The following is a 15,696-nucleotide window of genomic DNA, read 5'->3' as shown; positions in this document are numbered from 1 at the left end:
GAATATGAAGGGACATGAAGTGAGCAATCCCAGCAGACAGCCTGTTGAAATGTCAGTCAGGCACTCTGCCTCCACCACCTTTCACAGAGCTAAACATCTCTTTATGTCAGAACAAATTGGGCGATCCTCAAATCTTTTTTTCCTCTCCCCTGACTTCAATGCGACGAGGAGCGCCAGGAAGGAGAGCGGGAGGCGAGCGGGAGGGAGCGCGCACAGACAGTTCAGTTCAGTTCACATGAAAGCGCCCTGACACGCTACAAGACTGAATACTGATATTGGCAACTCTTACAATCTTATCAGAGAGGCAGGAGCAGCAGCAGCAGCCGCCGTGCTACAGACCTTCCCCCTTCCAATTACGCCGGGTGGCTGTTCCTTTCCCATGCATCCCGCAAGGTCCTTTGAAAATAAACTCCTGGGCTTGATCAAAGGCCACAAAAGCAACCATGTCGTTTCCTTATTTACGAGCGTATTTACTTTTGTCATCTTTTTCTTGTTTCTACTCCTACCTTGCCTCGTTAGTCCATTAAGGAGGTCTAATTTTAACCAGCGTCTAGCACAGCGCTCAGAGACCAGTGAGTGACTGCAATCTTATTTTAAACAATTTGGTTTCACTTGCAAAATTTTGTAGAGGGTGTTTGGTTGGGGTTTTTGACCACAAAAACATACACAGAAGTTATTTTTGCAGCATAACAACAGTAAAGAAACCTTCCCAGACTTCTGTGAATGTTAGAGAGGTCTTAGTATGATTGTATAAAGTTACAAGAATTACTTTGAATTTTTTTTGATTCAACACATGAAACATTGCCTTAAAAAATATCAGACAATTTTCGTTCTTTAAAAAAAAAAACAAAAAACAAAAACAAAAAACCCAACACAAACCCAAAAGCATCAAAGGAAAACAGAAAACTTAACTCAGCCAAGATGAAGAAATCTGTGAAATCACTGGAACATCTGCAAGATTAAGCTGCTAGTCCACCTTCACGTTATAAAGGTGCCAAATAATAAATTTGCTTGTAACATAAGTATCTATCTAAAAAAAAAACCCAAACACCACCCATGCACCAAACACCATAAAACCCCCCAACAAAAACATCTGTGGTTTTAAAAATGCAAAGTGAATATTTGATAAGAAAATACAATTAAATAGTCACTGTCATGCCTGGCCACCTACTCTTTAGATCACAGGTTTATTGCAAGCATGATCATTTGTACAGAATGATTAATTTCTAAGACTTTATTCTAGATAATATTTTCTAGGAAAGTTGCCTAAAAGTTCTAATATTAATTGATTATAGTTAAATATCAGATGCATTACATTACAATTTCAAGTTTCTATTATGCCATTCAGGTAGGTAAATGCCTGTGTGCATGGCACAGACATTACCAGACCATTTACTGCCCATTATTGCCAAGAAAAGAAGCCCATACTAGAAAAAACTGTGCAGCATTTCTGGTGTTCGTTAAAGGAAGAAAGCTTTATAAGAAAAAAGAAATACCGCTGATTTTTACAGGTGTTTAATAAAGATAAGCTGAAAAAAGGGTTCCTATTTTAAGCTTGGTGATAGCTAAAAATGCATTCAAATATGTTCAAAAGCAAACTGAAGTCTCCTAAAAATGGGTGTTTAAAAGTATTCAAGAAAACAGTAAAAATGCAAATAATATTTGTCACATTATTGTAGGATATGGGACAAAAATGCTCATAAATTCAAAGAACCCCGCTGAGGCAAACTGCATTTCATTTAAATATGACATTATTTGGGAGTCATTAAAACAGGAATAATGTTTATCGGTTGCATTGTAAAGGTTAATATGAGAAAACAGCAAAAGTTTGCCCATAATAGAATAAGTGGTGCAAGGGACTGGGAGCATAACACCCTTAATTTTAGTTGTTGTAGCTGTGCCATGGGAAATAAAAAGACTTAATGTAATTGATAAAGCACCAGTATTTTCAAGAATCTTGGTCCAATATTCTCATGTCCTTCACAAACATTACAATGAGACCTATTTAAAATAAAAAAATTAAAAAGAAAAGGGTGCCAATAGAGACTGCTGACTTTCCACTCAGAAACACGTTCAATACTGAGAAAGAAGAAAGTATAGAGTGCCTTGTGATTGCTACAAAATATATACAACTGCTCTCCTCCTTCCATTCAAACATCTTTCCTGATATTTTTTTTTTTAATATGGAAATATAAACCCACCTAATGGGACCCTTAGGCTACACAGAAGTGGGCTAATATGTCGGTTTTAATATAAAGAGCCTAGCTCTCACAATGAAAAGCCTCTAACTGTGCTGAAGAGAGACGTTTTCTAGCTATAGCCATGAAGAACCTTCTGCAACTTGAGTTGAGAAGGTTTAATTTACATAGACCTGCATAAGTCTGTCTATACTCACTTCTAAAAACACAGTGAAATAATGCTAAAAGACCCCCAAAACACTGGAGTTGCCATTTTGAACCTCAAACTGTTCCCTGCAGTCAATCAGCAGCATTAATTGCTGGTTATTTGTACATGGAAATCAAGATGTAGATGCACGCAGAGGCCTTGATTATGCAGACATTTAGTCAGTGGTTTGACTATTGTGAGTAGTTTTTGGAGAAGCAATCAAATTAAGCATCCCATTAAACATCTGATGTAGGTAAATCAGCTCCCAGGTCTTAAAATTTGATCCATCTTGCTTTCTTCCATCTATTAGATTCATCTGTATTTGTAAAAATCAATCATGCACTTGCCTTAGTCTTGCCTCAATTCTGTCAGTGAATTTAAATGCATCACATGTAGTGCTTTTATGTAGTTTCAATTCAGCTATGAAGACCCATTATGGTTCTGAGTTAAAAGAACTCTGCATCGCGCCCCGCTAAATGGTGGCTCACCTGGAGGTGATGCCAGTCGCCTGGACTGTCCATGACCTGGTCGCTCGCCCAACCCATGTCCTGTCTGATCCCTTCTGATACATATTCAGCTGTGCGGTCTGAGGGGATGGGGAAAGGGGCTGGGATGTTTGACTGCCTCTTACTAGTGAGGCAAAAGTCTCTCAGGCACGTGTGCACTGCTCCCTGAGTCAGTGCTGCCGATGCTGGTTTTGTCAGCAGCCATGGCCGAGCAGGGTTTTGGGGAGGACCCAGCAAAATGCTCGCCAGCCAGGCACAGCTCTCACCTAGCACCCTCGTTCAGAGCTCAGCATTACTACTATTCAAAATATGTTTCTACTAAATGCCTGTCTGTTTTTTTTTTTCTGGTGGTAGTACAACCTGTACCACTGCATTTTCCCACCTCTCAGACAAAATGTGTGGCCTTTCCTGAAGCTGTTTGGAATAAGAAACGGAATAACACAAGCAGGCTTCTGCTGAAGACCTCCACACTTGGCCCGATCTGCACAGCACCACATGGTATGCCGTTTCCCAAAATCTTCATGTGGCCTACACCAATTTGTATTCATGTTGTTTTCTTTGAGCTTGAAATTGATTTGTGATGTTCTTTGTCTCCGAAGGCTCACAATTTACATAATTTGTCATTATTCCTGCATCACACACTACTCCGCATCATGGGCTAAATTCTTTGCCACGGAAGTGGTCAGGCACGGGCTTAACTCTAAGCACAAGAGGTCCTATGAGACATCTCTGCTACTGCTCACATGCTATACTTAAGTATACGCCTATTTACTTTGTCATGCCATAGCCTATACCTAACGTAGCTTCTTGGAGCCATTAAAAGTGGACGCACAATCACTGCAGGCAGAATTGGGCTTATTGTCTTCACAGATTTGTGCTAATATACCAGTGTCTCAAGACATCACTTCATTTTCATAACAAGAAGGAGATTTAATTTCTGCGGATTTGTGTAAAAAGCAATTTGGAAACTTTGCAACAATGATATTGCTTCCCATAAATGCCAAATTGGTAAAAACATCATAAGAGGCAAACACAGCACATTCACAATATCATTTTTTTCTATCTTAAGTACCAGCATTATTCAAAGACATTATACTGCTAAGTATCCAAATAATTCATTCATTTTAAGGATCGAAAGCATAATGTTATTTTGTTAAATTAAGCGCTCTCTTTTCCAAATCCCTCTTTTCCACTTAAACCGAGGTAATAAAGGCATCTCAAAATGCGCCTGCACACCAGGCTTTTATTTTCAGTTTTCAGGGTTCGTTCTGCTTCGGTTGGGGCGTATACCTGCCTTCTTGCCAAGTACCGAAACGTTTATTTTTGCAATTCCCTGCTTTGGATCATGAAACAAACCTCAAGTATCATCATCGCATTCCTACCTTCTACTGCTAGCAGGAAGAAGAAGGTTGGCAAAGGAAAATGTAGTTTACCTTTAGCTTACTGGCACTGCTGTAATAAGGTACCTCCAGTGAAAAGGAAACTGTAATAACTGAAAATGTACTGTTTAAAATGATAAAAAAAATCAACAGTTCCGACTATGGTAGGTTGGGGGGGCCAGACAGCCCGGTTTTAAGCGCACCCTATTAATTGATGAACATCAGGACTCTGTGGTCATTTAACACTCCCTATAAATGAAGACTTGATAACAGTTATTGATCTCAGTTTTCCTGGAAGAGGTTCCCTGGGCTCCGCAGTGAGCAGTTTTGCTTCTCTCAGTTCATAAATACAAGAATAGAGCTATTGCTCAAATGCCACCCTAACTGCCGAAAATGAAATAAAAGTAAAATTTCAGTGCAGTGTGGAAGCAATACAGGTGTATTTCCACAGGGCTTTTTTTTGAGTAGATAGCCCAAGGTTAATATAATCTCAGATTTCCTTATGGGAAATACAGAATTGCCACAGCTGACCCCAGCTATCATTTGAAAATATTTTCTTAGTGAATGTCTACTCAAGCCACGTAAGTTACTGTTTTTATTTATTTATCGATCTTCCTTGCATTACCATGGAACTTGAATACCTCTGAACATTAATGAATTCAGCCTAACAGCACAGAGGATGGAATGACGAGCATCTCTGCTGCCCAGGCAAGAAGCTGAGGCAGGGAACAGAAGCGTTGGGTTGTTGCATCCCCAGCACTACTACATCCCAAGAGGAAATAATGAGACTGAACTGGAAACACCTATTGTCTCTCCCATCTTACTTGTTTGTTGTTCAAAACTTTCCCCGCGTTTTCCTTCTTTCTAGCTTTTTCTCCCTAGACCTGTGCTATTGGCTGATCAAATCAAAAGCTGACTTCTAAAACTTTCTGTGACACTGCCAGAAGCTCCTGCATTGCCGATAATACATTATCACATGATTTAAACAGAGAAAATTAATCCCCTGTCTCTCTTTCCATCTCCCCTTCCCCACAATCAGAAAACAATCTCTACATCTCCTGACCCCCAGTTCAGATTAAACTCAGATGTCGAAGAAGAGACCTAGAAAGAGGTGCACGTCCCTTCTGGTGCAGCTTTAAGGAGACGCTACACGAGTAGATGAACTGTTGAACTCCGTCCTCTGTCTTAAAAATACATTTCATTGGGATCGTTAATGCACGATATAAGTACCCAAAAGATGTAACAGAATTCTGAAAAATGAATTAAGGACGTATTGCCATCTCCAGCAAAATAATAAAAGTAGGGAGATTAAGAGGCAAGCATATCTTTTTGAATTGTAAAATAGGTTTATAGGTCTTCTAATAACAACTTTTACTCAAACCTTACATAAATAGGCTTATATGATACAAATATTATGTGGGCTATGTGGAAACTACAAGGTCCCTAATCATGTTTAGGGATTACTTGACAGAACAGAGACATTTCATTCCTATTGGACCTAGGGATTACAGCAAAGAAACATCTAATATTCCATTTTTTAATTTCATGCATTTTTTATTTACCTTTAATGATGCTGTATATATTCATCATCCTGAAATATTAAAACAGTATGAAAAAAGTAATAAATTGGTGGAAAATTTAGGGAATGGGAATGCAACAGCACGCAAATCATACACTATCAAGTGCTTGATACACATTTAAAATTACTGCCTAGTACAGCAAAGCCAAATTCCTGGCAGATTTCTGAAGCGCAAAGTCACAATAAGAAGATCAGCAGAACAGACTGAAATAATAGAATATTCATCCCCCTAATCCATATGCAATTCTTTAGGGCTTTTTTTTAACAATGCATATGAGGTCTGACTGTATTCAGGATTTAAATAAGTTGTCTCTCTCTCTCTCTCTCTCTCTCACACACACATTCACTCAGTATTTTTGTTAAAAAAAGTATATACAGTTATCATTTCTGCTCTACTGCACCCACATTGACAAGGTTAGCACATCTCCTCACACCTCAGATGAAACAATAGCATTTTAAACAACAAAAGTGTTAAAAGAAATACATTTATTCATACCATTGAAACCTCCTGCAATAGCTTTGTTGGAAGGAGGGGGTCCAGTTTGCCTAGGAAAGGGATTTTCTTCCTTTAATTTTTTTTTTTTAACCGTTTCCTACTTCATTCTAAATAATTACTGGTTAATTTAAAGCAATTTTGCATTTGGTTATTGGCAATAAAATTTTCAAACCAGTATTAAATCTCCGAGATCATGTGTTTCTCTCTAGACAGATGTAATTTTAGATCTAGTATTGTATAAAGGGACAGAGACCTAGAGACGAATAAATCATCACTCAAAAGACAGATGCTGATGATAATAATGATACATGTAGAAAATGTGCGTGAGGATGGGCGATTGGGAGGTGTAGTATAAAACTTCCATTGCCATGCATGAGATTACTGAATTACTTTCAAGTAGTGCAAAGCCACAACTGAGTTACAGATGTTCCTCCAAACAGGAGTATGAAGAAATTCATACCGCATCTCACAGACATACAAAGCCTGATCTTGAGATCAAGTGGGTTTTACACAGGTTTAACTCTATGATTAGGCTGCAGAATAGCAACGCTGCAGGCGGGTTAGATATAAAATGAACGTACCCAAACATAAGACATTTGCAACAGTAATACACACATGGACGTGCTAAATAAAGGCGCCTAGATGTGATAATTACGGCGGCCACATGCAGAAAGCAGCTTTCACAACCATCACGACAGTTCTTGTCACAACTCTGTTAGCGAGGCGAAGGACAGGTAATGGTACATGGAAAGCCATCTGGTAAGTGAGAAAGAGCAGCCACATCCTGACGAAACCTGAATGCCCAAATGTAGCTACGTGCTATTTGTAGTAACAGGTCTCATGAGAAATGGCCCGGGGTGTAGATTGCTGCTGAGCTTTTACCAGGACTTTGGGTATCTACCTGGTGAGGGACATGCTGATCCAACCCCCCCCTTCAAATGCTCACGGGTTATTAGCCAAACTGTAATATCAGTTGACATTGCTGTTCAAATTGCAAGGTTACTGCTTTAATTTGATACAGACTAAACAAGCAGTGTAAAACATATTTAATGAAAGATTTTCTTTTTTGGTAAGGAACCTACTTTTCTTTGGTAAAAACCTGCTGTGATTTATGCAGGCAAGACACCTGTACCTGCCCACGTTGTGATGCCCATCTACTGACGCGAGAGTCCAAACTTATTGGTGCTTATTGCTTACAGGTATCTAATTATTATTGATAGTTTGAGGGGAAAAAATCATAACCATGCTGAAATCAGCACCATCCTGTCTGTGCATTTTGCAGGCACATAAGCAAAAGAATAAGCATTCTTAGAAAGAACTTGATCTGTACTAGTGGGAAAGGTGTTCAGTCATATAAGGAAAGAAAAGACAAATGAACATCAAACTTCGGGTAGAAAATATGATGAATAAACAGGGTCTGTTAATGCACACTGAACTTTGGAGAGAAAGCCTGACAGACACCCTGCGGAGCAGCACTGGACCAAACCTGAATCTGAATGGCACAGGTGGCTGCAGCTTTTTTAAGAGACAGGCAATTAAGTAAAAGTAAAAAGTATCATTTCATTTGGGGGGAAGAGAAATAAAAGGCTATAGAAGGAAGCAGGGATTTATGAAAGAGGAATAAAGATCACCCTGTGAAAATTAGCATGTGCCTGAAATATATTAGAGCTGCTCTTCCTTCTGCTATCCTGTATTTTACAGGACATAACGCAGGCCTATGTGAGTCTTTATTTTAGTGAAGACAACAACTATTTGTGACAGAGAAGGCTAGAAAAGAACAGGAAAGCTTTTGCCCAAATTTCAGTACTTTGTTCCAAAAGTGGCACAGAGCCACTAAAGCTTTTCTACAAGCTTGTTAATGTGCACAAGGAATATTTTGTTTCCTTGTACTCATTCAGAGAAATGGTTCAACCACCTTCTTTAGAAAATTTCTAGAGCAAGCAACACGAGACATATATTTGGAATATGAAAGTTTAATCCTACTCATTAAAACACGACAAACTTATAATTAATTGAGAATGGAGTCAATAATGAGAACATCCTTCAATGTAATGATGTTGGTACTATCAGCGTGTAATATGGGAATATGTTATAGAAAGTGAAGTATAATATGGAAAATTACAAGTCAGTTTAAAAAAAAGAGCAGTCTGAAAGTTTTTCCTTGGGTCCAATCTTTAAAACACAAATCTTAAATCCTCAAAAGTTACATTTTCCCGGTTAGCAAATGAGATAATACATTACATTGTTTTCCTGTGATGAGGAGTAATTCAAGGTCTTACATTGCCTGATTAATCTCACAACCAATATTTAGAAAAGGTTTCTCTTTGAGCTAATCAAACTTGACAAAAGCAATCTTCAAACTATGCCACATTCACTGATTTGTGAGATCTCTCAAACTTGTGCTTTATTAAATGCAGTTTAAATTAGCAACTACTCTGAATCCACCTGCTTACGACACTCCCTGAATCTCACAGACAGTACATAGGTAGGTAAAAAGAAAATACATGCAGACCAAAATTATTAGGACAAACTTTTCTTTTTTTTTTAAAAATGAAGGATGCCATTTTAGTTTTAAGATAGCGCCCAGCTACAACCCTATTGCTCACATTACATTGCATTTTGGGGGGTAGTTGCTGATGGTATTCAGTCACTTTTTTTCTGGAGCTAACTGCCTTGTCATAGATAAGGTCTGTCCAGCGATTCCTCCAAACGATACTTATTTCTTTATACATAGGAAAGAGGATAACTTTCAATATACAATTTTACAACATTCCTAGGCTTTCAGTATCACAACAATATCATTAGGTTAAAGGACATTACTCCAGAAGAGCAATGTCGTGATGGTACCATGAGGACAACTGGTAGGGAAGCTCTACAACTCTGGTAGGGAACACTGTGGGGAAGCATGTAAACACCATCCCAATCTTCGCCTTCGCTGCCAATTAGCATTGGTGGTTTCCTTTCTTTCTGTGAGTGTGCGAACAATTCCCATGGTTTGAGAATGTCTTTGAATTTGGTGGCCTGACTCTCAGCACTGAGAGAGATTCCTGAGTTAGCATAGCTGAGTAAGAGGAAGAAAAATATGGGAGAGGTGCAAGTATTAATTCTCCACTGCAAATATTCCAAAAGGAAATCAGATTTCCAGCTTATTCTTCCTCTCAAGTCACACTTAAGTTCTGGATAAATAAGTTTCTGAGCTACTGACTCCCCTCTTATTTCCCTTATGGTTGTGTGCGACAGAGAAACTATGTTTCAACATAAGCAATGTCTATGATCAAATAATATAATGCAATACTCCATTAACAAAGACTCACATGTATTGGAAGTTGCTAGTGCAAATCTTTTTCAGACCCAAGGAAGGATATCCAAATATTGGGTAACACACTCTGCCTGGGAAGACTATCAGTGAGTTCCTCTATTTGTTTATATAAATGGGCCAATGCTTTTTAAAGCACTTCAGAGCACTTAACTAAAGCAAACAAGCACTTGAACTTTAAATATCTAGCAAGAGAAGCTATTGACAAGTACGACTTTACTTAGTAAATCCTAATATCTTTGCGACTTTTCATTCAGACAGTCTCTTCATGAAGAGAAGCACCAGGCTCTTAGCTCAACTCCAGCTCTACTGCACGACACAGAGCGAGGGGGGTGAGCAATCGTCTAGCTCCCTTTTATTTCTTTTTGTTAAAGCAAACCGCTTTATTTTTTCCTATACGGGGATCCTGGGCCTGCAGCAGTCTTTAGAAAGCTGTTTCTGATTTTGAAGTCTTATTCTCTCTCTTATTTGGCCTTTAAAGTAGGATTTTTCCATCTTATGAACCTCCTTTTCAACTCCTTGCTATCCATGGGTAGCTAAGCCTTGACTTAGGAATATAACATTTACGAAACACCGTCCTATTAATTCCCAACAGGTGAATAATGCTGTGGGAATAGCTTGCTATACTCAGAAAAAGGGTGCTTTTGGTAAGTAGTCTTGTACTGGCGCTAGCATCATGTGCACCTTTTAGGTCTTCATGCCTTTAATACACTCCCTAGCTACTGCATTATATACAATCACACCGGTCATTTCCTGACCTAGACTGGCGTGAGCTGATTCACATACACCTTTCTGCTGAGAAACCAGCATCCAAATGAATAATCTGAAAGTTGATTCTGTAGCTCTGGACAGGATATTTTTTTGGAAACGTCATGATTTCATATGGGTCACATAACAGACAACTTCATAGCTGGACTCTGTCAAATCAAGTTTGCTGCATGCTCTGAGAAACAGTACGGATTTATGCATTTTGAGGAAGGGCAGTTTTCAGAAGGAGAACGCCACTGATGTATGCCAGTCCAGCTCAAGCATTAAGTTGGCTCCGAGAACCAAGAAGGTGGTGCTGCTTAAAACAAGCTTTTCAGTTCAGTAGCAGGCATAGCTCAGTCCCCAAAATCCTGCAGCACATTTCAATTTTTATTTCTCCCTGAATGTGTTTTGCATGCAGTCTGCGTAATGCGGCAGAAGAGAAGTGCTAGAATAAACCTTTACTTTAACCTGGCCATTACCTCCTTAGAGAATGGAAATAAAGTATCTTTAAGCTATATACTGGAGCTTATTATCCGCACTGGGCTTTCAGTTCGCTAGTTTTAGGGGACATGTTGCATGTTCTGAAAGCAGTACTGGCTGTTTGGGGTTTGTACTCGATTGGTAATGAACATTCTTGAAACACTATTTTGTTAGAAAAAACAAACAGATGCAGTTGAGAACTACCCAGCAATAAAGCCTCAGTCTATGAACAGTTCCTAAAAGAAATAGCTTTGAAAATTCTGCGATATACCCTGTAAGTTATAATTGGATTTTAATGTATAAAATGGCTGAGTAATTTAAATGTTTGTAAAAGAAAACAGTCTTTCCTAGAGTTTATGGAGTGATAAGTCTCTTTCTTAGAATGTTTAACTATGAATCTTGATTTCAAACACTAGCACCTACTAGCATATGCTCTCCACAGCTGGCATGCTAAGATCATACAGTTTTATCAAATTAATATTCCAGGGCCCAATTCTGATATTAAAATCCCATTCCCCAGCTCCGCCTTGAGTAAGTGCCGTGGTTTCTACAGAAGTAATTTTACTTCCTACTCCTAAAAAAAAGTGAAATCAGGATTAAGCTCTGCTCATAATGTATTTTGGTCTACTGAATGACACAAGTTAGATTTATATGTACATATTATGACATTCCCACTGGAAACTGAAAAAAAAACCCAAAACCTCAAACCCAGAAAACTAGTAACATTCAAGGATAATACAATACTCACTCACTCAAACAAATTTTTTTTTTTAGTATTGAATGCATATTAGAGAAGACAGATGAAGTATAGCCAGGACAGCATAAAGCATGCTTTTGGGTAAGAATGCCCCAAATAATGTCCTATTTCAGAACAGTGATAAAACAGGACTATGACGAAAGAAAATGCAATTCAGTTTTGAGCACACTGCAAATAAGTAACAAGATCTAATTATTTAGAAAGCTCTCCAAGATCCCACGGCTTTGGTAGAAGTGAATTAAAGGGTGAAATTAAAGAGTAGAAGAAAAACTTAGACACTATGAACTGAAAGAGAGACAAAAGCAGTGAAAAGAAACAGATCCAGGGAAAATACTGGTCTACTTTATTCTAATAATAGAGTCATCAACAGCATATCTGTATGCACTAACACCTAATCTGAACATCCCGAATTCTGATCCTGATTTCCAGAGATGGCAACTACATATTAAAAAAAAAAAAAAAGTTAAATTGCTCATTACTAGAAATAGATTGATTTGCATGAGAAAGGTGCAGAGTTAGATTCCTATTTCACTTACAAATATTAAGAACATAAAATGAAGTCTCAAAGTAAGTCCCAACTCCCAGGTTAATGCTCCTCTCCTCTTGGAAACAGCATCATTGCCCCTGGGACCCAGGAAATATAACATACAGTGGCCACGGGGAAGAGGCAGTTTGAGCAAGCCCAGCAAAAACCGAACAAAGGCTTAGGAAAGGAGCAAGAGAACTTGCAATTCTGTTTGGTATTCAAAGGCAAACAAATAGAGCAACAGCTAAGTGGGAAACACCATCAGCAGTGAAAGGCCTGACTTTCTTTACATCCATCTGAGCACCTGACAGCACAGGTGAGGGGCGAACAGCCCAACCTAGTCAGAAACTTGGGACTGTTTGGTAGAAGTGGAAAGATCCGCTCAAGCAGAGCAACTTCCAAAGCTGCGGTTGTGCTCGACCTCGCTATTTCTCATTAGCTTTCCTCCCTTCAGCAAAACTTGCTGGGACAGACGGCCAGCTGCTTTGTTTATTCTTAAGGAGGTGAATGTAAAATGCCCACTGAAAGATGAGTTTACCCCGGTACCGAAGGCAATTGCCAGAGTAATCCAACATGGTGTATGTTGGGCACAAGGGATGTTTTAGGTTTTAAATCGTTTACTAAATACTAACTTTAGCCATGGTTTGGGTTTTTTTTGGGGGGTGGGGGTGAGTGGGTGGTGTTACATTTAATATAAGCAAACCACCAAGGTATTAGAAAAACAGCAGCTCATTCACGTGCTGCTTTAGAGAATAGCTCAGGGATCTAAATTATTGTCTTACCAGACTTCCAGCTCTACGCTAAACATTACGTTGTCAGAATTTTCTTCATCCCCTGAACACTACATGTAAAAACTCTTACTTGTGTGTTCTAACACTTTATCTACACACAGTTGCTTATGTAGTTAAGAGCCACCTCAGTGTTCCTCAGAACCAGACTGAAGCATGAGATTGCCTTTGGTTTTGAAGGCAAGAGTTTGTTTTACCAAGACAGCAGCTTGCCAACTTCTAGGACCTTCAGCCTTCTCCCTCACCTGTGCCTAGCACGCGTTGCTGTGTTTTAACTCACCGAAAAAGTACAGCAGCCAAAATGTGCTTATTTGGTGTAACTAAAACGCCGTATCTGAACACCTGGGACTCTCAGGAAGTTCAAGACCAGGGCCAAAATTTGAAAGGTTGGCTTCAAGATTAAGCGTGAGGCATCGCTGTGGCTGAAGCGATATGCCTCAGGAGGCAACCCCCCCACCCCCACCCCCCCCCTCACTGCAGGCTGCCATCTCCCACCACCCCCGGCAGCTCCTGCGTGCTCGTTCCACCAGACAAATCGCAGAGGGAGAGGGAGCGAACCCCCTTCGTGGACTCACCATCCTTTTCTAGTCACATTCACTATGCATTGCATTAGAAAATCGTAACGGTGTTAAAATATTTTGGCAGGATTTGTTATGGCCAGATCACTCACTTCCTTTGGGACACACAAAGCCTCCTCTGGCAATGAAACAGCCCAAATGTCAGCAAATCCTATAGAACAGAAAACGGTCTGTCAATGTAAGGCCTAAATGAATCTCCAATCAAACAAAACAAAACTGTATAACATAAAAATGCACATACAGAGAAAAGAAACAACCTAGAAATGTTCACTTTTTATACTATGGTGGTGTTTTTTTTTTTTTCCCCACCCTCCAGAAACTTTTTAACGGCATCACAATGTATTCATCACAAGGCGCTATTAGAGCACAAGCTCACTCCAAGTGTTACCAATTCACGGACAGATTAGAGGGCACATTAATAACATAGTTAATATGAAGTGTTTAGAGCCTTTACGTCGGTGACAAATACGACTCAGCCAAATTTCCTGACCATTGAGGCCACGGAGGAACAATTTGGTAGATTTCATCAACAGTTCTAATTATGTTCCTGTCAAGTCGAGAACAAAGTAATCCATAACTGGGGGGCTGCTCGGAGACAGTGCCACGCGAGAGTAATTTATGCCCAGGGCCCTCGCTGTAGTTAGCGTGCACAACGCTTGACTAACAAGTGGGTTCAAAAAAAGGAATTTATTAGGGAAAACGCAGCCCTCCAGCTCCGAGCAGGCTCGTCAGGTGCAGGCTTAGGAGGTCTTAGGAGGCAAAGTGTCTTGTTTATACAAGCATCCCAAGTCCACCCTGGCCTCGGCAGGTTTTAAAACATGGGATTTCAGCCTGAAGCATGGCATGGGCTTCTGCCAGAGCTAGATGAGCCCGCTGCCCAGGCCAGGGTGCAACCCAGTGCTTTTAAAAAAAAAAAAAAAAAAAAAAAACCAAACCATTTCGGTTCTTGGGACACCGGCAGCGCCACCTCAGAGATTGAGTGGTACTGATGCCCTTTTGCGATCCCATAAATAACGCGCTAATGAAAGATGCAAAGGGATTATTAGTAATAGTAAACTAAAATGTCACCATACACAACACATTTCTTGCAGCAGCCCAACTGGGAAACAGGCTGAGAAAGAGAAAGAGGGGGGCAAACATGGGAGAAGCGGTCATGTAATTTTGAGTAATTTTCTACTGTGATTTATATTGGGATGCAGTTTCTATCCTTCAAAACGGCATCATTTTATGTGTGACACTTGCTGCATTTCACAAAAAGGTAGGGATGTCTCCCTCGTGCTAGGAGAAGTGCAAAGCCTGGCCGTGGTCGATCAGGACTGGCTACTTGCATAAGTAGTAAGATGTTAGAGAAAACAAACCGATGCATTTCAAATGTAATTAAGAACAGTATCTGTAAACACAGGGAAAAATAACATTAGCAAAAATTAGATTCGTGTGATAAATACAAAACACTTAACGGGTTTTAAAGCATAGTTTTCTGAAGGTAGCTGTGGGCACACGCCGCTGTCACAGTTTTAGATTTTTACTTAACAAGACAAAAACCACAGAACTTAAAAAAAGTCATTTTACAGCCCTTTCTTTGACAGTGAAGAAACAAGCCTATAAAAGTGTTACCAGCTAACCAAAGCAGCAGCCTGCTTTAGCGGGCCGAGCATGAGCTCAGGTAGGGGAGCACTCACACCGAGGACGTGTTTCGGAGACCGACTTGCTGTGCGGCCCCGGGAAGGTCGCTTTCTTTGCCCACGTTACCCACTGGTAGAATGGGGGCAAGTGTGTGAAGGCAAGGACTTTGTCCCCACATGACATATCTTACCAATGGATTTCTGGCTGTACAAAAAAACTTCAGTAGCTTCACTGAGCTGTTGGGTGTACTTCACCTTTTAAATACAAGTTGAACACTGGCACAGAGTGAATGCAGAGCGCGATTGTGGAGCACCACATCAGAACCCTGAGCTCCTCCTTTCACACTCTACTAAGGTTTCTTATTCAAATTTGCTTGAACCTGTACATTCTCTGCTGTCAAGTTTAGGGAATTTCCCAGCCCTACTGCGTGGGGCAGTGTTAGTCTCATGCAATCGAAAGCTTCACAGAATTAAGATTACTTGCACCCTTTGCATAGAAGGATTAAAAAAAAAAAAAAAAAAAAAAGAACAAAA

General features: G+C 39.8%; 1 protein-coding gene across 1 annotated transcript in view; it reads right to left on the bottom strand.

Moving 5' to 3' along the window:
* ESRRG (estrogen related receptor gamma) overlaps positions 1-13,679 on the bottom strand; it is a 233,433-nt gene extending 219,754 nt beyond the window's left edge. The window contains exon 1 of the mRNA XM_035902206.1: positions 13,538-13,679. Within this exon, the coding sequence (XP_035758099.1) occupies positions 13,538-13,572 (35 nt within the window). The 5' untranslated portion in view covers positions 13,573-13,679. The remainder of the gene's footprint in view (positions 1-13,537) is intronic.
* Between the last annotated feature and the right edge of the window lie 2,017 nt (positions 13,680-15,696).

This window comes from Egretta garzetta, unplaced genomic scaffold, assembly GCF_000687185.1.
Source record: "Egretta garzetta isolate BGI_Z169 unplaced genomic scaffold, ASM68718v1 scaffold339, whole genome shotgun sequence".
NCBI classification, from domain to species: Eukaryota; Metazoa; Chordata; class Aves; order Pelecaniformes; family Ardeidae; genus Egretta; species Egretta garzetta.
This window is presented reverse-complemented; position numbering and strand designations above follow the sequence as displayed.